The 24,212-nt window shown below is 40.8% G+C and overlaps 1 protein-coding gene across 5 annotated transcripts in view; it reads left to right on the forward strand.

Moving 5' to 3' along the window:
- Window positions 1–24,212, forward strand: part of SHANK2 (SH3 and multiple ankyrin repeat domains 2) — a 3,078,421-nt gene that overhangs the window by 2,929,032 nt on the left and 125,177 nt on the right. For all 5 annotated transcript variants that reach the window (XM_078684305.1, XM_078684307.1, XM_078684308.1 and 2 more), the window contains one exon: window positions 16,911–17,041. In XM_078684305.1, coding sequence (XP_078540431.1) covers window positions 16,911–17,041 — 131 coding nt within the window. The remainder of the gene's footprint in view (window positions 1–16,910; window positions 17,042–24,212) is intronic.

Here is a 24,212-nt window from a genome sequence, read left to right on the forward strand (position 1 = left end):
TTTACTGTTGAAAAGTGGAATGAAGGGTGACATACAATGGAGACGGTATTTAGTAGTTAGAGTGATTGGTGCTGAGAGACGTTTGTGGCACAAATTTCTCCATTGACCCCAAGTGCTCCAGATTCTAACAAATAAAGTGCTGGGTACTCACAGCTCTCTCCATTCTTCACTATCTCACATCAAACCAGCAGGGTTTACATAGCAAGGTTGCAAAGATCATGCCATTGCTGAAAAATATGGTATGTCCACTCCACATTGAATGGTGGCAGACCTGAAAAAGGCTCCGAAAATGTTTCCACCACTTTCCTTAGGAAGCAGGCATGCAGAAGAGAGTAGAAAGGCTCTCTGCCTGTTCTTGACGAAGGTCACTTTCCAGCATTCCACTACATCCGGCCCTTATACTCCATACAAATACTGAAATAAAAAAGAAGCTAAATGCCACTAACAGTTTACAAATGAAATCACTAGATACAAAAAATATCAAAAACAGCATTTGGGAGGTGTATTTTCCATGCACCATTAAGGCATATATCTCCTCTCCCTCAAGGTGGTGCTGATGAAGTTGTTAAAAGAGTTACTTCAACAAATTTGCTGTATCCTTTTTGTCAGCAGCCAATCCGACCAGGGAATATGCAGTGCCATGTCAGATGTTGGAAATTCCACTACCACGTAGTGCGTTGAAAAGTACCCCCGAAGTGATAGTTGTTTGGGTGCAACATATCTAGTCTTTTAAACATGCTGGAACCTATTTTGTAAATGTGAAACAACTGGGCAACCTGGGTCACTCAAACAGTAAACACATTTGGTTCCAATAATTCACTAATTAATAAAATACCAAAAAGTAAGGTATAAAAAAATAAAATCCTATTTATAAATATCACTGCAGAGAAATATCTTATATTTCAAATGGTACTCAATGACTGATTTATGAACTGCTGCACGCAGGATAAAACACACTCTAACACATGGGGAGCCCATACTAACTTATGTAGTAAATTGATATGATAATTGATTATATATTATACAGGGTTTGCAATAAATTCAAAGACTTATTGATGGCGCAGTGTACAAAAACAGTGGAAAATAAGTGTATTTGTTTAAAAGTTCAGTAGGAAGAGTAATGTCTGGAAAACGTGTTGCGGGAGTACCAGAGAATGTTTAGGTAGTTGGCAGTAAGTACTCTTTAGCTTTTGCTTGATTTGCTAAATGTCAGTTGTTTGGTCCTAAAAGCAGACATTGGCGGGTCTCATTAGTAAATGATAGCATGCCTTGACTAAATCCGCCCTACATTAGGCAGGAAACTCTTTGTGCAGTAGCGGCACTGCTGTCTCCCCTTGCGTGCTCTCTAGTGCAAATGGTTGGGTGGAAATTCAAGTGGGTGCCCCGCCTACAACATGTGCGTTGAGTCTCAACTCCATGTGCTCTTTTTTTGCCCGGGTTATCAATCAATAAGATTAGGATGGTTGGTACAGTTATGTAAAAATCTAGGCACAACCCATTGCATGGAAGCATTTGGACTTTTAAAATATAATACTGATTCCCATATAGTTTATGCGGTCTTACGTTTTTTTAATTCGATGTAGTGGGCGAGGAGGAACTTCCTCAAAATACAAAACCAAGGACTGGTTTGTGACTGACTCTCTAACCATCTTTCCAATCTAAAAGTAACTTCCCAGATGAACTGTTTCATCTCCTTTTAACTTTTTTAACCGTTTAATCTGTTTGTATACATTTGTGCTTGTTCTTTTATGGGTAACAACCGAAATAAAGAATATTGGTAATGGTTATGGTAAATGATAGTAACACTAGCCAAATACCATGAACCTGCTGCTAAGATACTGATGTGTGTTGTCAAGGGCATTACCGTGGTACGCCCAAGCATTTATAGCACATTGGAAGGCTGTCAGCCGTAGTCTGGTTGCTAACGTATTACTGTAAAGCAATGAGGGCATCTGATGCTAAAGCGTACAGGATGTGGTAGAATACACCTGTGATGTCCATGTCAGATGTTTCAATAAATGTACATTTCCCAATATGTTAAAATCTCTAAACTCACCTTTTTGGGAAAGTCTCTTCCACAAAACTAACTCTGCCAGACTTGGTGGCAAACTGGCCACTTTACCTCAAGTGTTAATCAAACATTATTTGTGGCACTAGTCTCTGAACAATGAAAGGGGCTAGGTGTATTTCTGCTAGTTGGGTGTGTGCTTAACCCTTAATAGAATGAGTATGCTGGTAGGAGTGAAGATGGAAATGTACGCTAAATTCGCGGCAGATTCTCCATTGTAACCCACCACTACCCATAGGGGAGCCATGCTTGGGTTTGAGCCCTTTACCTTCATAAGACAATAAGTGTTTGTTAAATTGCTGAATTTCGCCATAAACCACAAGGAAGGGGCAGGGAGAAGAGAAGACATGTAAAGGGAAGGCGGGTGAAGAGAGAACTGTACTTGTTTTGGTCTCAAATTTCACCTTCGACACACACTGATGTGTGTGCTTGAGATGACAAAAGCAAAAATATTAGGGGGCTCTCAGCTGTTGGTAATGGACACAGGATGCCCTTCTCTCGCGAGAGATAAAAGGCTGGCTGAAGGCAGGCCTCTACTTGGATGAACAAATAAAGAAACAACATCACCAACCTGCCACGTGGCACAGTCCGTGGGATAATGTCCTATTGGTTTAGTTAACCAAGAATGGCTTATGGGAGGAAGAAAATAACCTTTCTATAGAGAGGCACATCTGGGAAACAACACCTCCTGACTGCTGAGATTGTGAATCATAAATATATATATATATATATTTGAAAGACCTACTTCATTCCTTTTAGCCTGCTAAATTAAATCTACATGGTGATCGTAAATGATTACCCTTTGAATTTATTTTACATTAAACCCACAAATGGGGGGGTGGAGGGGCCTTTATCCTGCACTCCCATTGAATTACCTGCCAAAATGACTTGAAACTGTGATATCACTTCTCGTTTTACAGATTAAATGTGACAGGATGAACATTAATGATTAACTCTTTTATAGAAAGGGGTATTACTACCACCTTATATAAAAATATCTATATATAAAATTAATTTTCAATATGATTCCAATATCCTTATTTGTGCTGGTCTAAGAAGATACATCGTAAGTGACATAATACTAAGCTAGGCTAAGATTATTGGAGACATGTTTGTATCTGTATAATGTTTAGTCATTGGTTTATATTCTTTAGGAAAAGTAGTTTCCAGGGACCTGTATTCATCTGTCATTAGCCTGAGAGGCTAGTTTGCAAAGGATGCATTATAGCACACCTTGATAAAAGCTGAGTCTAGTTCTCGTTAACTTGTAACTCCTCGCATCTGCCACTCCGCCCAAGGGTGATGGCTTAGTTTTTTCCTCATATTTAATTTATTGATACTCTTCAAATTATTTTATACAGCTATGTCCATGTTGCATCGTATGGCCGCAGTTTCAGTGCTAATCTGAATCTTGAAGGCAAGAGTGGGTATCCTTGCCTGGTTCCATAAAGCATCATTAAAATGTCATATCTGTTTTTGTTCTGAATAAAAAAAAATGTCATATCTGTATCGATTATGATCCGTAAGTTTTGTTAATGTTACACTTATACGGCACCAGGCAGATTGTTAGGACTTAGAAAAAGTTTAGAAATTGTTCTCAAGAAGTACCCTCAAGATACTTCTCAATAGGCCAGAGTCTAGAGTGCTTTGCAAGAGATAAAATTGAGCTTTTGAATCTTGCTATCATAATTTGAGAAAAAAACTATGACCTATAGAATTACAATATACACATTATAATTAGCGAGTATTAACAGTGGACTACCCAAAATATATGTCTGAAAGGTAAAAAAAAAAAGTACATAATTTCTCATAATTGGGTCATTATTTTTGTCATGAAATATACAAAATAAAGTTTTTTGTGTGGATAGGAATTTATTTTTTTATTTTTAAAAGAGATATCTTCTGCCCTGGATTGTATTATTTTTGTGTTTATGTGCTTTGAGTCGGACTGTAGACATGCATCGCATGTAAAACACTAATGCATTATGAAGAGAGGAGGATAGAAGAATAAAGAATGGTGTTTCCACAAGATCCGATTCAGTAGTGAGACAGAGCCATACATGCTTTGGCCCTGATTCCCAAAGCTCCTGGCATGCAGGACGCAGATTTAGAAATGTGTGGTTTTTATGCCCAAAAGGTTCACAAAACTTACAAGGACATGCTATGGAAATTTACATTTCCATCTGGAAATATTTTTAAATGTTCCAATGTGTCTAACCTTTATTTCGTATTTCTGTTTCCCCTAATGCTATTTGTTACTAGTCTATAAAGTACAGAAATTCAAACATATTTGTATTTACATATTTATACCTGGAAACATTTCACGAAGAAATGTTTTCCCATTGTTATATTACTTCAGCATGAACGTGTGAGAGTTTAGAATGGCATTTTCATGGCCATGTCCCCGTCACTCCCCTCAGAATGCCAATGTCTACTGTTCTAATTTTCGCTTATGACGTACACAATTGCACAAGTGACTCCTACTTTGGCAAAGTTTCGTAGTCATAGACTCTGTGACTTATTCCATTCACCTTTTGTGAATTATAACCAGACTTTGCATTCATGATTCACGTGCTTGCTCATCCGGCCCTTGATCCAGAACTCTGTTCTTACCAGATGACTATTTCCCTTCTCAATTAATTTTTAAATAGTTCTCTGATTTTGCACCATTGCTCATGTCTGACTTGAGAGAACAAACCACTGTCGCCCTCTGCCACTGCAGCATAGTCATGAAAACCAAGTGTCTGCCTTCTATTTGAATCAAATATTAAATATGAATGACGGATAACATATTCATGAGTTGATGCCTCATCATTTAATAATTGATTTGTTCTGGAGTTTATTCAGAAAGAAGGTAACTGCACGCACACGCCTCTCATGTCATGATGTAACGAGCTCCTTGCTAGTCTAAGGATGACATTCAGGTGAATTTAATTGGTTCAGATGGTGGGCGTGGTCACGCCGGCGTGCAGACCTCGCTGAAAACTCTTGGGTACCTTCTCTCAGGCAATAATAGTATTAGGGGGATATCTTCAACCAGCCGCTGCATGTAATAGCGGTGAGGCCGGCGGGGGGTTGATTTCATTTTTTTTCTGAAATGTTTTCTTGTGGTTCTCTCCTGAAACTCCCCCCCCCCCACACTCGCCCCCAGCCAGCCTCACCGTCCCATCGTTCTTACCTGTAGCGGCCGGCCACAGCAGTCTTTAAAGATATTATTCACCCAAATGTCTGGTATGGGCCTAATGACCTCACTACCAGACATAGCCAGGGTTTGAGGGACTGGACTGGGCTCAGTGATTCGTGATGGGTGGGGCGCCCCTGGAGAATCGAGATTCACTCATACGTCGGCCACTCACGGCTCCCTCGCCTGTATAGATGACTTGTTTTTGCCAGCTAATGACCTCTTTTGTAGCTCTGCATTTCTGTTCCTGCTTAGGGGGATATCAGACCATGCAGTGGTTTACTGCTACGATTAGGTCTGTCTCCCAGTCGCATCCACCTTGTCTGGCGTCTTAACGTTTGGTTCCTGCAGGATGAGAAGTACACTGACCACCTGTAGGCCGAATTTCAAACCTTCCACAAGGCTAACTGGTGTTCTGTTGACTCTGGCACAACCTTATGGGAGGTGGGCAAGGCATATATAAAGGGTGTAGCTCACTACTTCATCCAGGGAGCCGATCGCAAAAAGCATCACAAAAAGGTCAAGCTTGAAACAACAATAACGTGTGTAGACCACAGGGACCCAAGAGCGATAACAGCCTTGGAGCGACACTTGGTGGAACTCAACAGGATATCACTACACCAGCTGTGTCTGGATGAAACACGCAAATGTTGGATGGCCTCTACGCGCCGGGTATATGAATGGTGTGATAAAGTTGAGTAAGCTGTTACATAGGCTTGCCATGCACCAAGCAGAAAACAGGGTGACACCCCGATTTACAGGGAGCTCCGAGGCATGGGTGTTCGACTCAAAGGGGATTTCAGTGGTTTTTGCTCAGTAATATAAGGAGCTTCATGCTCGTAGACCATACACCAATGCCATCACAGCAATCCCTTTGGTGGATGAGTTCCCTCTACGCCATCTATCTTCCCAGGATAAAACTGCTGTGGACCGAGATATCACTGTAGAAGAAATTGTGGAAGCATTAGCAGATCTCAACCCAGGGAAAATTCTGGGACCAAGTAGCTTTCCTGTGGAGTTTTCTCGCAAGCTTGGCTCCCATTTTGTCCTACTTCTCCTTAAATTATACACCAAGGCAATAATGCAAGGCCAGTTCTAACCTGAGATTGACCAAACCATTATTGTCCCTAAACTGGGTCACACACCAACCACTAATGCCGCTTTTCAGCCCATATCCCTCATTAGCAGTGTGCTAAAACTGAATGCTAAGATTCTAGCTAATTGGCTGCTGAAGGTCCTCCATGTCATGGTCTACACGTACGAATTCCCTGATGTTGTACCAGATACTGCATGAGTCAAGTACATATACCACACTCCTGTATCAGTACGCTTGAAGGCCCTATGGCTCTCCTGCTACTAGATTTTGAAAAACCTTTCGATATGAGTGATTGGACTTATATTGATGAATTGCTTGGTGGTATGAGTCTCGGACCTCGTTTTCGGGCATATATGAGGGTACTCTAGGCGGGCATTCAAGCCTGGGTATGGGTCACTGGTGTCCTATCGTACATCCTCTCCTGTGTGGAGAGGCACTCCGCAGGGGTGCCCATTGTCCCCTCTTTTGTATGACCTTGCTATCGAGCCCATGAATGGTGTGAATTCCGTGTGACGCTCAGGTGTGGGGATTTGACTGGATGCTAGCAATGGAAGATCGAATAGCTTTATATGTTGTTGATGTCCTCTTATTTATGTCCAAACCAGCTGAAACGGATCCTAGAATACTAAAAATCCTTAATGGTTTTGCTAAGCTGTCAGGGCTTTAGGTAAAATGGGGTAAATCTCTATAAGTACCAATAAAAGAGGACCATTGGAATGTAGGCGAGTTAGCTTCCTCTACCTTGGAGTACATATATCATGGGAACTGGATTTGGTATTGAGCCTGAATATCGCCCCTGTGATGCGCAGAGCTTATGTGGACCTCTCCCTATTGCTTCATGTCCCGCTCCACATCATGGGTAGGAAAGCGTTGTGCAAAATGAGGATTTTGCTCAGATTCCTCTATGCCTTCCAAAACTTCCCCTTTCACATTCTATAAACATAGTTTGATTCATTCCTGGCCATGGGTCGCAGATTTGTTTGGGCTTGAGGGGCACGCAAGTTTGTTTTTGGGTAGTGCAATCAAGCAATGTACAACGGAGGGCACGCCATGGCGGACATACCACTATGGGTGCCCCTCAATGGGTGGTACATCTACTACCCATTGATGACTGGGTGCATGGGGGATGGGATGATCCATCCTACTGAGGTGAGTTAGCCCTGCTGGACAGGGAGCTTCACATCTTATCTGGAGGCTCAATTCCCTCTGGTGTCCCTGAGGTCCCCCAGGAAGCATGGGAGGGTGACACTCCGGTGGTAGAGATGGGATCGCAAACTTACTAGGGAAATCCCACTCTGGGTGAGTAGATGATTGACTCAGGTCTCCTCCTTGGGGGGAATTTATAGGGTGGGACTTTATTGGGTTGTCATGTCTTGGTGTCGTTTGGGGTGGTCACCATAGGAAATCCTTTCAAGAACTCCAGGTCGAATTTCAGATGCCATTCTCCAAATTATGTTGTTATCTACTTTGTCATGGAGATGGGCTTTGCCTTTACACTGTGTTAAGTTAGCATGAGCTTATTAGAAGTTTAAATGCCATTTTGCCTCTCAGCTGCTTCTGCACATGGCACACAATATTATAAATGTTAAGAGTCTATCAGAATATTTTGCTTCACACGAGAATAATATATTTTCCTATAGTATCAGCCCTGCTTGGTAAGCTATGTCTGAACAGTGAGTGCCGAGGCCTTCAAGGTTATTTCAACACAGTGGTTGTTGTTCGGTCTGATCCGAACACAGAACGCAGTACGCGCCTAGCGGGAGCACGAACACGTCCTCACCTTCAAACGGCGCCTGCAGTACGAGGAGTTATCCGCTCCCGTATACACCGCCATTACAGACCTTGCGAACGTCTCCGTGGGGCATTTCCGAACGCAGCATGATTTCACACAGATTTCATAATTGATTGGTTTACGAGAAATTCGAAACTGGACCCATAGTGACGATTTAATTTTTCCTTGTTCTGATCATCTTTTTACCTGAAAATACATACATTGGAAATAGAGTCCTGAGCCCTGCCTGGTTGGAATTATCACCGGCGGAGCGACCTCCACAGTGAACCTTATGCTAATCATAGCCCTGAGGAGTCGCGGGAGGATTGTCCCAAAAGCGACGAAACATGTGTCAGCTGGATTACCCTTAAGAACATTAAAAAACTTTGTTTTCCAAGAATCAGTTAATGAAGAATCCGTTTTTTGATTACTCACACAGCTTTGTTTTTGTTCCAAATGTTCACCAGTGTCTTAACGGACACCAATTGCTATTTGTAAAAGTTTTGTGCAAGGGTATTGTGCTGATATTTCAACACAGTGGTTGTTGTTCGGTCTGATCAGCGCAAGTCCTAGACATAACACATATGCAGCTGTGGCCACCTCTGATTTTGGCGCGTTTAATAATGAACTGCGCAGAGCATACACACACAGTTTGGAGAACATTTGCATGCAGAGAGCTGGCGTAGAAAATGATGTGATCCCTTTCTACTAGGACCAGCGGTATGGGGCCGCCCTTGTAAACCCAAAGAGACCTTCTGTAGATATAATATAATATACTAGCAAGGAAGGGTAAGACTGAGGTGCCATTTAGCCTTCTTCCCTTTAGAATTTTAACATGCTTTCTCGCTTTCTATTTTATGGAATAGTAATTATGCTGATAACCTTGTTGCTTATAATATGTTTGCTTGTATTAGCTAAGATACTACGCTTGAGAACATGGCACTAGAAATAAATATTTCAAACTTGCACGTGTCTTCATTTACGCCTCGTTCTGGACTGGTATAATAGTATAACGAAAGAGTGTTCATGTGTTCCACGTTACCTGAGGTGTTCTAAGTCCATGTTCTGGGTTGTCTAATCATTGGGGGTATGGAAGAACTAATGAGACACTGATTGCTAGTCTGGTAGGGGATTTCGGATACTAAGGTGAGTTTTGGTACACTCTAATTCACTGAGGTTCCAAGTCTCTATGCACAGTTCTGTGTAGGAGCAGAATCCCTGCGACAACATCTCAGGCACGCCCTACATGCTCATAGTGATGAGCTTCAGCATCTCCCCAAGTACAGTCCCCTGGAAAACAAAATCATCATGGGCCACTTGGGTAAGGGCAGGATATCCCAGATTTATAGATCTCTTGTGATACACTCACCAACCTCACTACGTTCGCAGATAGAATGGTGGGAGGGTTGGATAGGGCCTCTGGATGAAGAAGACTGGTGTGACATCTACATGGCTCATCGCACCCTAGCTAACTCTGCCAGACTCCGCTTATCGAATTTAAATACCCCCATCAGGCCTACATAACCCCTCTCCAACTGTGGAGGGTGTGGCTGACAGATACCCCAGCATGTCATAGGTGCAGGAACCCAGCAGGGGATTTTTTCCATGTTGTTTGGCAGGATTTTGGTCAGCCTGGGCACTTTACTGGCTGAACTCAACATTGCTCCCAATTGAAAGTCCTCTGTGGCCGCTTCGCTATAGGTGTGTACAAAGGGGATGGGTTGGTGTGGCAAACTAGAGGAGATGATTTATGTAGCCAGGGGGTTCCTCTGCAAATATGATAGAGGCTAGAAAAAATGCCAGGACTACAATGGGTTGTCGAACTAACTACCATTCATAGCATCTATTGTTTACGTGGGAGAGTTATTGTGTGGGACTCGTTCCATCTTCTTGGGATATCAATGCAGCTCTTTGTGTCCAGTCTCTTACTGTAAAAGGCAAAGAGATTAATGTTAACCTGAAAAATTTCAAAAAAAAGTTTCTATTAAGAACTATATATCCTATCAGTTGTCTAGCATATACTTTTCCTATTGTTCACATACTAATAGGAAATCTATGGAATGCAGTAGTAATCATGTAAGACTCAATAAGTACAAGCATTGGCAAAGCTAATAGGTCTTGCCTTTTAAAAGCAACGTTGACCTATTGGCTTTAACAATGCTGTTTGCTGATGTTGTTCCACATTGGCAAAAAGAATAAATGCGTGTTGAACAGAGCTATATAGCATCAGCAAAAGAAAAAGAAAACAATTGTCATGATGCATGCACTTGCATGGATCAACACACATACCCACATATTTGTGATGATGATAGGGCGGCAGAGTGAGATGACATATACACATGCATGCATTAGCGAACGAGCATGATGGAACCGCCATTTTCTTTTCTTTCAAGATGGCATGTCCCTATTATGGAGCAGTAAACAAAAGCATCTGGTAACACCTTGGCTGCGGCGCGCATTCCACCGTGGTGCTGGACATTCCATTCTTGGGCGTGGTTCGGATGGCCCCCGGCCGTCGTGCGCACGTGCCCACCGTGACTCATGGCGGGGCTAAAAAACGAGTGGCCAGCAACAATGGTTGGGCTCTCTCCAATTTGTTTAAAATAGTACACAGCCAGGAGAGGGAGCGGAGTAAAGGTAGAGTGCTTAATAGTGGGGATGAGCAAGTAAGCACTGGTGAGTGACAGGAGCATACGTGTTCTCAAATGTATGTGTTTCTAGTATTTGAGCAATTTTATCGGAACGGGTTAGTACCTGGAGTTGCAGTAGCTTAATTATCTATTGTTTCAACTTCGGTCTACTTATGTGTATCTTCACCTGGTTGAAAGGCTAACATTTTTTTCATTGTATAAAGCTAGTAGGTACAGGTTTCATCTATTCTGTATATCAAAGGGAATTGTAAGAGGTCAATATCAACGATACACTATACATTTCTTGCTTAACTCTACCAGGCATTGCTGATGGCATAGCTTTTTTTGCACAGTAAAAGTCTCAGTGGCTGAAATGCATCTTATAAATCAAATGGGGCATCACACATTTGTTGCTTGTTGTTTATCAAATACTTATCAAATAATTTCTGCAAGGTTTACAGATAAAAATTTCAGAAGGGGTAGTCACGTACCACTTGTAATAACTCTCTAGGAATTCTGTCTGTGGTTCTTGTTACTGGTATGAGAAGGCTGGTATGGGTGTTACAGGTTACACATTTTAATGGTAGTGTGCATTAACTACTGAATTTATGTGAACATGAACATTGCATAGAACATTCTTCTTAATATTTGAAGATTCCACAAATTGAAAGAAGATTGACTTACTACATTTGGATTAGCATCACTATCACTACACTAGAGTGTGTCTTGCCATTCTTCTAAATGCAAGCACGATCTTAAGCCCCTTTCTATAGTCTAGCAGAAAGATGAGAGTGGAACATGAAAGGGTTAGGTGTTCTATTTACTATAGGTTTCTACTTGAATGGGCCAGTCCCCTTTAGTGTTAATTTTTAATGTTAAATATTCAAGAGGTCCTGATTGAAAGTACATCGACTCCTCAATAGGGAGGTGTAGATGTCATTTTTAGATGCCCGGCATTCAGGAGCCAGGTCATCTAGCCATTTCTATGCATGGCAGTACCCCTGGAGCTGAATGTGTAGTAGAACAGGTAGCCTTTGATAAAGATTTTCTGGTAGAGGAGGGACATTGCCAGATATACAACATTTTCTCATGGTCTCCAATCCTTCAGTTTACAAAATCATGAGCTTTGCAATTGTAAATACACAAGTTACAATTAGCAAATTTACTTAGACAGAAAAGGTTTTTCGCATCAAATAGTACCTTTCAAAGCTCATTTTGAATTTCAAATATGAGAGGCCCTGAAAGAGGTGATTCGATTCTGTATGCCATTCATCATTGGTCTGTGACTGTTATGGTGGTTGCAATCTATTGATCCCTAACCAACATCTGACATGTAGTGGTTACTCTGAGAAAGTGCATCATTTTGTGTGGACGCGGCCATTGTTTGTGGGCTGATGCAGCTTTTTTTGGACTGCGCGTCCTGGGGTACTGCTATAAAGTACCCAGTGCTTGTGCACTGACCCCTAAAATCTGGTAAAATTGGCTAATGCGCAATTGGCATATTCAGATTCCTAATAAGGCCACAGTATACAGTGGAAGAAAATACACCAGTGCCATAGCTATAGATCATTAAATGTCACCTATGGACTGAAGTCCCTATTATGGCATTCATTAGGTTGACATATAAAGCATGGCTTTGTGCCTATATGTGTTGCCTCACTCCAGCAGCTTTTAATCCTGCAGTAAAACCTTTGAAAATAAACCCCTTGATAGGAAGGAAACCCGTATATTAGAAATTACCAAAATAACCCCATAGAAGACCTTGTAGCCCACTAAGTAGGCCTGCTAGTATTTAAAAGTTGGGCATGTAAAAATGTAATGTTTTCATATGACTAGCAACCAAAAGCTATTTCACTGTTAGGGCTGTGGCTGATTCTGAGAAGAAAAAGTTAAACACACACTTAATGTGTCAATTCTGTATATAAGCTACATAAACTGTTAAACCTTGAATTTTCATATTGAAGTTGGATTTCTGCTAAATATACTGGAAAAATAAATTTTAAAAAGCTATCCTTTCCCTGCCCAAAGCCCCTGCAGGCTAATTGGCATTGGCCTGCCTGTTGCTGGCCTAACAGTTCTGCTATGATGATGTGTGAAATACTACTCTTAAGAGCATAGACAGTGGCAGTAACCTGTGGGGGTGGGTAGGAGAGGAATGAGTACCAGTTTACACCAAGTAGGGCAGTTTAGGAGCATCCAGTAACTCAACTAACTTAAAAGGGACTGCGGAAGGAGTGTACTATTATAGCATAGGCTTTTCTGCATGGTTATCCCAGATTCAGATTTTTGCCTTTTATAGACCCTGTTTTCTGATATTAGGACACTGCCATTCAAAGCCACAGAGAATGTGCTCTATTCCTAAAACTGTACTGTAAAACTGGTTTCACCCCCTTGGTTTGTTTTACTGTAAAGGAAGGCCATTGATAATAAAGTGCAGAAATTGCACTCATGTGATCTGACAATTGGTTGTTTTTTCAGATGAATATAAGGTTTTCTTTTTTTTTTATCAAGGGGACCCTCATCTCTACTTTGTACTTCCCTGGTATTTTGGTTCTTATAAGGAATAGTGGAGAGAGGAAGGTTCTCCATCCATTGCAATGTGGTAGAAAATATAAATTACACTGGCTACATTGTGTGTACCCGCTACTGTGCCTAATCACATCCTGGTTTCTTCTTCAAACTGGGTATAAACTGCATCACTCATGCCATTATCTAAGATTATTCTCAGCATAGATTTTCACTACTCCTTGAAGTTACATTGGTGCTAAATGTTAGAAAACCCAATGCACATCTGTTCAGCTTGCAATCAGAGTTTCATAAAATAACTTTACAGAGAGAACAATGTCACTTCTGCAACTTAGCCACTTTTTAAAACCATGTCCAGCCTGGGTATCACTGCTTTGCCAGTGCATCCTCCTAATTTTCTTCCTTCATTACAGAATGATATATCTCTGGTCTGGTGCACACACTCATTTTGCCCCACTCTGTTCTTGTCAGCTGCTCTTTCTCCTCCATTTCACCTTTAAGTATTATATGCTCATTCTGCGCCTCATATTGCTTCTACTTTACCATCAATACCAACATCACATTCCTGGCTGTTTTACTGCTGTGCAGTAGTGGATGCCTATCAATTACCCAATGCAGAACGCAGTGAGGCTCTATATCATCTACCTACCCCCTTCTAATGCCCCTCAAGATTATAAGTGAGTTACGCGTCCTTGGTTTCTCTCCGCCGGACGGTCTAAGTGACCTGATGGACTGGGTGTCCTAGTTCTACATATAGGAAGGTAAATATGATTTGGGTCATCGAAATGTTAGTATCCTACACTAACCCTAGGGTATCCTTCTAGGAAACACCAGTCGGGAAGGAAGGAAGGAATTAGGCTATGGAAATGTCTGAATGTTAAATGAAATTCCTACAATTGGATTCGTAAGTCGACAACAGCCGTTATCCTACTGGATTTTTTCTGCAGAAAGTTACCAAACTCTGAAATCTTGCAGTTTCTAGGATACTATGGGGAAAATAAAGGCACATTATCTCAGGCCAAGGGTATAAAGACTCTGGATTGCCACTTGGGGACCAGGACTAAATTCCACACAATGTACCTGCACAGTCCAAGTGACAAGCAGTCTAAAATGGAAAATGTTGCAGTGCCAACGTCACTAAAAGTGTTGCCCTGCCTACTCTCAAGGAGATGTATCACATTTACACCAATTATGCTGAGGAGTTTATTATTTATTTATTTATTTGAACGTTTTATATAGTGCTAGCTAGACTCTGTGGTATTATATACACAACAGCAGTCATGTTTTCCTGTAAAAATCTAAGAATGCAGTAGAGTGTACTTTTTTCACATCACTATTAATATGTGACTGGTAGAGCCTCACATTTCTTGCCTTTGGCATCATCAGTCAGCAAATCTTCTGTAAACAGTTGCCACATGGATCATATAGCATTCACTGCCTCTAGGACTGAGAACCACCAGCTAAATGACACAGTTAACATGACTCTTTCTTTGATGCTACAACGCACAAAATGAGAAATATTTGCATTTTAGTTCCTGCGCATAATAAAACAGTGCACCAGAATGGACAAAAAAGTAAATGACATTCTTCATGAACTTTAGATAGTAAAGATGCTTTCAGCATGCCATCTAGCAAGTGGCAAGGATCTCTTACAGGGAAGCACTTTAGATCAGGTATCGATTTTAACAGGTCATCACAGAACTTGTTCACATACTTAGCTATGTAACCTCCTTTCTTTGTTGAAATTGGTAAGAACATTTTGCAGCAGCATTCCAAAGGACATTGTATTACATGTTTTCCAAAAACGTTGTGTCATGTTTTCACCACTACTCCAGATGCCTAGTGACAGCACTCTTTTCACATATACCTTTCATGACATCTTTGTATTGAATGTTTAAAGCCTGGGGAGTTGGTAATTCACCTGCTATCAATACTGACTCGCTAGAAAAGGGGGCTGATGTGTCAAGGGGTTTTAACAATACTCTGTGGGTAAAAGCAATGGTACATATTGGGAAAAGATTCGTATGAAATCATTAATTATACCTATCAGTAAAAGAATCATACGTAGCCAAAAAATCAAATATGATTTTGATATTCTCTAGTTTATTCCATAATTAAACAAGGTCTCAAATATGCTGCTAAACCCTGCATCTTTAGACTAAAGACCACACAACTGAAAAAAGGAAGAAGGAACAATATATTAACGACATCGCTAAAAAAAAAGAATGTTAGCCCAGTCTTTCTTGCAGCTACCTTGTATAACAAAGTTACATTGTATTGGCCCTTTCACGAAGAAATAAACATGACTTTCACTCTCCTTTTGCTTTCTTTGATTGGCATTTAGTTTGTGGTTGTGCAGGTGTTGTTTCAGTGTTTATATGTTTATACCAGTGAGGGCTATTTCTCTTTTGGTGGGGGTTTTATCAGTTATTATAGGTTTAAGCCTAAAACAGGTTAGCCTATACATACCCAATTACAGATATTTTGTGGCCTTGTTGGGTGTAGTTCACCGCGGCCAATCAGTGTTGGTAAGTTACCAATCTGAGGATTTTTACCAAGAACTAAATACCTGATTATTCTACAACAAAACATGACTATGGTTTCCCTTTCAGCCCTGCTACCTAATAACCTCAACTACGTAACCAACTCGTCTGTTTGAGTCAGGCCTTCTTCCTATGCCTAAAAGTATTTATCAAAATCTAAACATATGAAATTGGTTTTCCTATGAGATCAGATCACACATTTTTATATCACAAATATTTTGAGATTTTATGATATAATGTAAGGCAATCTATTTATAAGTTGTTGTTTTTTTAGCGCCCAACATTCCAATGTTCTAATTATTTTTATAACATTAGAATATTGGAAGCTCTACTAAAGACAATTAAATAGATCAATGCTAACAATGGCTAGTATAGGCTTTTTGCTCCAACAATCCAATGTTTGTCGTTCTGTTTAACCTTCTTAATTTCACCCCCAGTAGGTGGAATAGCCTAGTGAGATCTAATAGCCTATAGCCATTCTACCTCGGGCTACACTGGTGGTTAAAGGCCCTTTCCCTTGTTATAGGCCCTATTCTGCAGCTCGGGTCTATAACTCGGTCTATAACTCTGGTTCAAGGCCTTTAATAATGGGTATAGCCCCAAAAGTGGACCTTATCTTTGAGTCATAGTAACATACATATTGGTGATAGCTGATACTTATAGGATATGATATGGAGCGTCTGTGTGCACAATGTACCACATCTCACGAAAAAGCTATTTTTTTGTAATCAAGATGTGAACGAGCACTGGACTGGCACACCGTTTCTAAAAGATTTTCTCTCCGTTTCTACATAGATATGCTCGCTTTACATGTTGAGGGTTGGAAGAGGAGGATTGTTTTTCGAATCAAACTAAGTAAACAGAAACTGCATGAGAGTATAAAACTTGAAAGCATGCATGGTATGCAAAAGCATCAGCAAGTGCTCTGCTTGCATGCCCATGGAAGCCCTGCTCAAGCCTTGCCTGGCACAACACACCGCCCAAAATATTTCTTTTGCATTTTGATCCATTGACCATTCTCCGCTAGCGCAGTTGCTTTGGACGGCTAGATCAGTAAACCATGAGTACTGAAGTGCTGTTTCAATTGTCTTACAGATAAAGCAGAAGACAATGCTCCAGGCTCCAAGCCCTTAAAGCCTTTGGAGAATGTGACTGTGGACTCCAGAGTGGCCACCATCAAGCAACGTCCCACCAGCAGATGCTTCCCCTCCTCGACAGACATGAACGTGAGTATGTGGCTGGAGGTGGTCCGTCGCACAGGCAGACGACCATCTTGGGCCATTTGGCACAGCATGGAGGAACGCAGGCTTTGTCAACACAGGCATGGTCAACCACAGAAAGTTAAGGCTAACTTGTTCATGCTGTCTCTCAATGTTTACAGCTGCTCCTGGAAAGGCTGTTTGGGTCACCACCCCCAGCATTCCCTCTGTTCATGTGGTGGCCAACACAACCCATGTTTTTGTTATCAATGGCTACTCCCACAGGAAGTAGCTCGACGGCCTCGGCTTCTGTAAAGAAATAGTTTTTGAAATACCTCTGACATGTGGTCAATGGATCCCATCCTCACTACCAAATGTAGACTCAACTGGAGGTTTATTTCAATATATTTATTTATTCTATCCACAACTAATTCATACTCACCCAGTATTCACCTCATTACCAGATACAACATGTCACCCCTCCATAGTCTACACTAGTTTAATGATCTGCTGTGCAGACGCACACTTCAGCTAGAAGGTCCGAGTCACTCTAGCCTTTCCCTTTCAGTGCATTTACTATATTGTAGGTCTTAAATTAGTTTTTTGAGGTGTGGTCCCTGATAGTGTTAGAAAATTAAGAATACACAAAGGTCTCAAGGGTACCTCTGAGCTTGCACCATTCTGGCCAGGGACAGTGCCCGTCTCAATAAGTGCAGAACAGCAGTGCCTGTGACTGCGGCATTCACGGTGAATCCGGGTTCCACCTTTTTCACCTTTCACTTTTCCAACTACAGTGGTCTGCCCTGTCCCTTCTTCCATCCTCACCACCATGGATTCTGTCTCTGGTCAGCCTGAGTCTGCCTAAATCTGCTTCCTTGACCCTGGAAGCTTGTTGCAGACCCTTGAGTTCCAGCTTGCCTTCAGATCTAAAGTAATCCAGACGCTTTCTTGGGACTTTCGGAAGCTTTTCTACCGGAATGATCTGTTTAAATGGAATAGCCAGAATAAATCAATGGCGTCCCTGCAGGAGTTGAAATAGTATTGCTCCGGCTGAATATCCCATAACATTGTATTTTTCTTACCAGAAATAAAGGATCCCTTTTTCTGGACATGTTGCTCATTTTCAGTTGCCACTCTAGAAGACCAGTTTAAGACAGAATATAAACATGCCTGACCGGGCAGAAGTTTACTTCTGTATGGTTTAGAATCAATTTCTGGCTTTCATTTGGAATTAACAGAGGCTTCGGGTGTATTTCTGGACCGCTGCCAATTTCACAGGAGTAGCTGTAGAATTGTAAATCTTTCTATGTGACTGCCTATTTAAAGGTATAAATGAAACAGGTTTATACTGGTACAATTGGATTTGAATAAAATGTATAGGAAAAATATTGTTGACGGTGGAGAAACCCTTTCCCATAGGCCTCTGACATTTTTTTGGTTGGGGCGGGGAGGTGAGGTTTTTCCCTTCCTTCCGGATAACCTCTACTTCTCCTATTAAGAGGAGTACATATTTACCTGTGTGCAGGGTGGGAGGAAGCTTGGCAAAGGTTTGTGGATAGCCACATTCTCGCAAGGTTGTAGGTGTTCATCTACGTTCTAAGGCATCACTGCCCGAGAACCTGCTTCTCACCCCTGTGAACAGACGCTCACATGTAATATGTGCATATTACTTAAATGCTCTTGAGTTTGAAAACATTTCTTTTGGAGCATAAAAGGTTTGAAAGCCAAAGCATCAGTTTTGGAGTGCACCGTATGTTAACTTTACCGGTGGCAATGACCTTCAATCTTATACCCTACAAGGGCAATCCATACATTCACCTCTGCACCCTGAGCTGTGCCATTCACAGAGAGACCCTGACACGTCAGAGAGTGGTATTTCTCTCAGACTACCCACTGGTGAGAGACATTCTACTGTACTCAATCACACTATTTCAGAGCGCCTATTTCTAATTTATTTGTCTCTGATGTGACACCCTCACAAATACCAATTATTTGCCCTAATATATTTCTTATTTCCCATTATGGGCTCTAATGTTTCTTGTAGTTATTCTATTCTCTTTGAGGTATTTGATTTATCTCCCTTATTTCTACAGAATTAGCACCACAACCAATATCACTGGTGACCACGTTTTTGGTAACCACTTTTCTAAAATTCTAATCATAGCATCAAGGGACAGTGGCACTCAAAGATAATAACTGCTTTTTCATGCAGCGCTTACATTCTATACCATCTCTGTATTATATTTCATTTACTATATCACCATATAACTACATTTCAAGCTAAGTATAATACATCAATACCATTTTTATAGGGTAACTTAGATGACACAAAGGAAAACATATATATACCTCTCGTGATGCACTGAAGTGCTGTAAATAATGAGTATTTTTACTACCCAATGTAATCCTACTCAAGTTGACAACTACTGATAGGTAAATTGCTAAGTGGGCCTTGTCTGGATTTGGACCTGTGCACCACATCAGATGTTAACAGTGAGTGTCAACTCACTGAGCAAATTTGGCAGCAATAGTATAAGTATTTTGGCAAATCTCTCCATCGGAGTGCCTAGAATACATCATCAGTTTAAATCACATTACATATAATGTATTCCTACTCCTACATTGATTTAACTTTCCTGTGCTTAATAGTATAGATTTCATTCATTCCATTCCCATTACTGTTACCAATAATATTTACTATAACACGAGTCCCAAAATATTAGGTAATGCCTTCCGCTGTCTTTGTAAATATTTCATAGTGGCATTTGTTTTACTTCATTTTACATATAAAAATAGGAATGTCTCTCCAAGTGGTTACTTTAAACCCTAAGTTTATAATACAGTATTACTCATTTTTGTCACAATTCTGTAAAATAATATTAAAAGTTTTTATATTGTAGTTAATTGTGTGATTTAAATGTAATTGTATTATTTAATCAAATGTGGAATACTAAGGACGCTGAAACTCAACCCTAAATTAATTTTCTTATTGATTTCTTTTCCTAGTATACTTTCAATTATGATATGGCAATTTATTTTGCATGAATGAGAGCATGTCCTTCCATTACCTGATTTTAAATTAAATTACATCTGTTATTCAAGTTCTTTGTTTATACTTTTTAAATTAGGTTTTAAAATGTTTTACAATTGTATTTGTTAAACTTTTTAGCTGCTGCTGTTAAACTAACTTGTCACATTTTAATTTGCTTACCGGCTAATACCTAATGGATGGTTCAAAGTGACGACCTCAAAGTAATGACAGTTTAATTAATATGATAAGCAGTCGTAATGGTGTCGAAGTAATATTTAACAATTAATGGGGTGCACTAATTTCTTCTGTGTTCCTTCATCAATCTACTGTTCTTAGTCCGAAAATTAAATAAATCTTGGCAACTAAATATGAAAAAATCAAGACTTATAGTTTTTTTGCCTGTACATGTGAATCTGAACAAAGGTGTGGGCTTTTGATAAGTAGAGATATTGAGTTTATTATGAGTAGAATTGTAATCCCAATTTAGGAAGGAACAGGAGATTCTGCTGAATCAGGATTACAAACTGTGCAGGGAAACCCAAACATCTAATACTTTCCCACTTCACATTTTGCCAGGGAAAAGCTGTTGGAATGGGGAAAGTGCCCGGAATGAGGGTAAAACCCCAGAAATACGAGTGGAAAAACTTGTTCTCATGATTATCCCTCATTCTAAGTGTCAAAATCCATGATCTGAAGGGAATTCTGTACCCGCAGAATGAGTAACTATCTGATGGGATGTAGAAATTTCAATCTAATTTGCCCACAACTTGCAGTGAGGGGCATAGTACATTATAAAGTAGTTCATTTTACTTAGAAACAATGGTAAGGAATGCTACAAGCAGAAAAGCCCATATCCACTCAAGGTACTATTCTTACCTTTCAAAGCTTAACACCATCACTGAAGGTGGACATTAAATGAAGGACAAGTGATGATGCCCCGTAACTAAGACTTCTGAAATATTCTTGCCAAGGAATGAATTGAAGTATGCAGAGTAGGAAATTAACTATCTTTTTTTAATAGCTGGAAAAAGATTTTAAAAATGCTGATTTAGCTCTGTCCGCAAGAGTAAGATATATTGTACCAGAATATGTTTCTAAGATACCAAATCAATATAAGGAAATCAGGACTTTTGCAACAATGTATGGAGGACTACATGATGAAAATGATTCTACATTAACTATGCTTCATGGAAAACAGCTACTGTTTATCTGCTGAGCTACTGGACTCTGTGTAAATAAATAACCTAAAGCCAAGTTAAACCTGCAAAGAAAAGTCTTAACTCATTTTCCATCCTGATTAAAGTAAAAATAATGTTGTTCTGCGGTGAAAATTGTCTACCATTGGGGGGGAAGTTTCAGAAGCAGGCTACCAAACTTGCCCTCAACCTTCCGCACTGGTTGCTTCTTGGTATCAAGATCAAATGTAAGGCTTTTAAGGGTCCACAAGCATCCTGGGGCAGAGGCCCTGTATTACTGCTGAAGCTGGTACTCAATGCATGCCAACTCAGCTTTTCCATCAATAGGCGTTCCTCGGAGCAGCAAGGGAATAGAACTTGGATGACGATCATTGAGCATTTATGGATCTAGACGGGAAGGGCCTCAACTTGATCCTGAGATTCTAACCCAACTACAAGCATTTCAGGAACTGTATGACAACTGAGCTGTTTCAAGCAAAGCTAATATTCAGTCTACTCTGCGTGCCGGAGCTTCAATTCCAACTCTTATATTGTGTATATTTGCCCCTCTGGCTAGTGCTCTGATGTAGCTAAAAGATGGAATGTAGCGCTTTGTATAACTTTTATAGTTATAATAACCGATTGCACATGGGTAAATGTAGACCATGCATTATTACACATGTGTAAATACTTTCAGTTGTGATTACTCATAGAAAGCTCCCCAGCAGTAATATGAAAGTCTTGGAAAAGTTCCCAACTCTTAATTAAACTTTCTTCAGAACTGTGTTTGAAACCCTGGGGATAATGTTATGATCTTTTTTGTACGAGTGACCCCAGCTTCTCTCTTGTAAAGTCAATCATTAAAAAAGTACATCAGTTTCCAATTGAAAATATCAAGAATTTAAACAATGGAGTGCAAAAATGGTGAACACTAGGGGTGTGTCCAGCAGCAAAGACCAGCAGGTTACAGCTAGCCCAGATGAAGAGGTACACATGGCTGCTGTTTGTAATAGGACCAAAAAGGCTAATTGTTACTCACTAGTGGCTCTTCCTAGACAATGAATATCTACCCTTTACTGGTGCAGAGTTAGTTGCACAAATATCCATTTATATTTAATTTACTTGTATGCAGTATCATTCCCTCGGATGCTCCTGAAGAACTCAATAGAAAGTGTACAGTGAACAAGGAATGAATGGAAGAAGTGGAGACCATGTGTTCGTGGTTGTGTAGGCAGAAGAGGATGTTTACCCAGAGGCTGGCAGCTGTTGCCAGAGTGCAGAGGTGCCCCATGTCTGCTGCTGGGAAGGGAGCCATATTTAAATATTGTCCCGTGTGCAGGATACTGATAAAAGATGGTGTTTAAAACCACTCCCTTTGCTAATAAACCCAGAGCATGGGCTGGGCTAGCCTTAGCCAGCCTCTGTCTGAGTGGACTAAAACAGGAAGAAAACACGTTTTTCTTTTCTTTTTATGGCAGCAGTTAGTATAATACTACCATAAAATACCTATGAATAACTTATTAATACCACTGTTGAAGGGGAACAGAACATCCAAATTACCACTTTTTTAGCATGGTGTGATGAAAAGATTATATGAGGATTCGTTTGTAAAGGATGTACTTAAGAAAAGAGTAAGAAATATGTGTTTACATACAGTCTGTTAAGCCTAGATTATAGAGCCTGATCAAACAAATATATGGCCTTTGAATAGGGAATTTTATAGAATTGTATACTATGTATTCCTTTGTATAGTACATGATTTCATAATTGCATTTTGTACAAGAGTTTTAATAAGATATTTAGGCTTGAAAGGTAATGCCTTTTTTTGCCAGATCACCCCAAACATTTGCTGCTGGTTTTTCAACTCTGAAACTACACTGGGACCGGCCAGCCAGGCTCCCGTGCTCTGACCCTTAAAAGTATATGTTATATTGGCAATCTGTCTTTGAAGGGCAAATGGTAGCCAGACTAGGAGAGAGCTGCTCAGGCACACAGGTTGGCATTCCAGGCATAGAGGGAAACCTGTGTCAAACTGGTTTTACAAGGGGAGTGCAGTCCCCAGGAAGCCAGACCTATGGGTTTTGCTAGAAAGCTCCACACAGAGAGAGAGGTCTCACTATGTTGGGAGTAGGCAGAATAGTCCACATTAGGATAGCTGGTTGCCACACTTCACAGGTAGTAGTCATCAGGTTGGAGGAAACTAAGGAGACCATGGGCTATTTGAATGCTACCACTCCCTAGGCTCGTAGTGGGCATAAGAGTGGCACCCACATCTCAGATCACTAATGTCTAAGACAGAGGACCGAAGAATGACTGCCCTAGTGCTCCCTGGACCCAGCAAAGATAGACTGCACCAAAGACTGGACTGCACCTGCTGCTTATGAGGACCCGCAAAGATAGGCCTGTGCGTGCAGTGCCACGCATGTGGCAGAGTTTCCCACAGGTACCAGTCATAAGGGGTAACTCCCAGAGTTACAGCCAAAGGGCCATAAAAGCTGAGAAGCATGCACCCTTGAGAGACCAGTGCCCAGAAACACTGCTGGACATCAAGGAGCAGCCAGGGCGACCAAGCCATGACTCTCATGAGGCAGCCCAGAGTTTGCAGGACCAGTGAAGGCCATCAGAATGCAGTTTGATCACCCAGGAAGAAAGTTATTGCCAACTAAAGGTGGAACTGTTTGTGTCAGATATTGACCCCTGAGGGCAAAGACAGGGGGTGGCTACAGAAGGGCCTATTGCACCAGCCCAGCATTCCTTGCATATTTAGCATCACATATGCCTTGCATCAGGACCACTTCATTGACTTCGATAGTGGTCCTGCCTAAAGATTTGGTACTGGATTGGAAAAATCTAAAAGTGACAGGTAACTGTCCCCCTGGATCTCTTTTGTCCTCGTGACTAGCCTCCTATCCGAGTTGGCACCCCCGAGTGTTCCGATATAGTTATTTTCAACTTGGCAGTTGTGGGAATCCTAAACCGCTACCACAGCCAG

This window comes from Lissotriton helveticus, chromosome 3_2, assembly GCF_964261635.1.
Source record: "Lissotriton helveticus chromosome 3_2, aLisHel1.1, whole genome shotgun sequence".
Classification (NCBI taxonomy): Eukaryota; Metazoa; Chordata; class Amphibia; order Caudata; family Salamandridae; genus Lissotriton; species Lissotriton helveticus.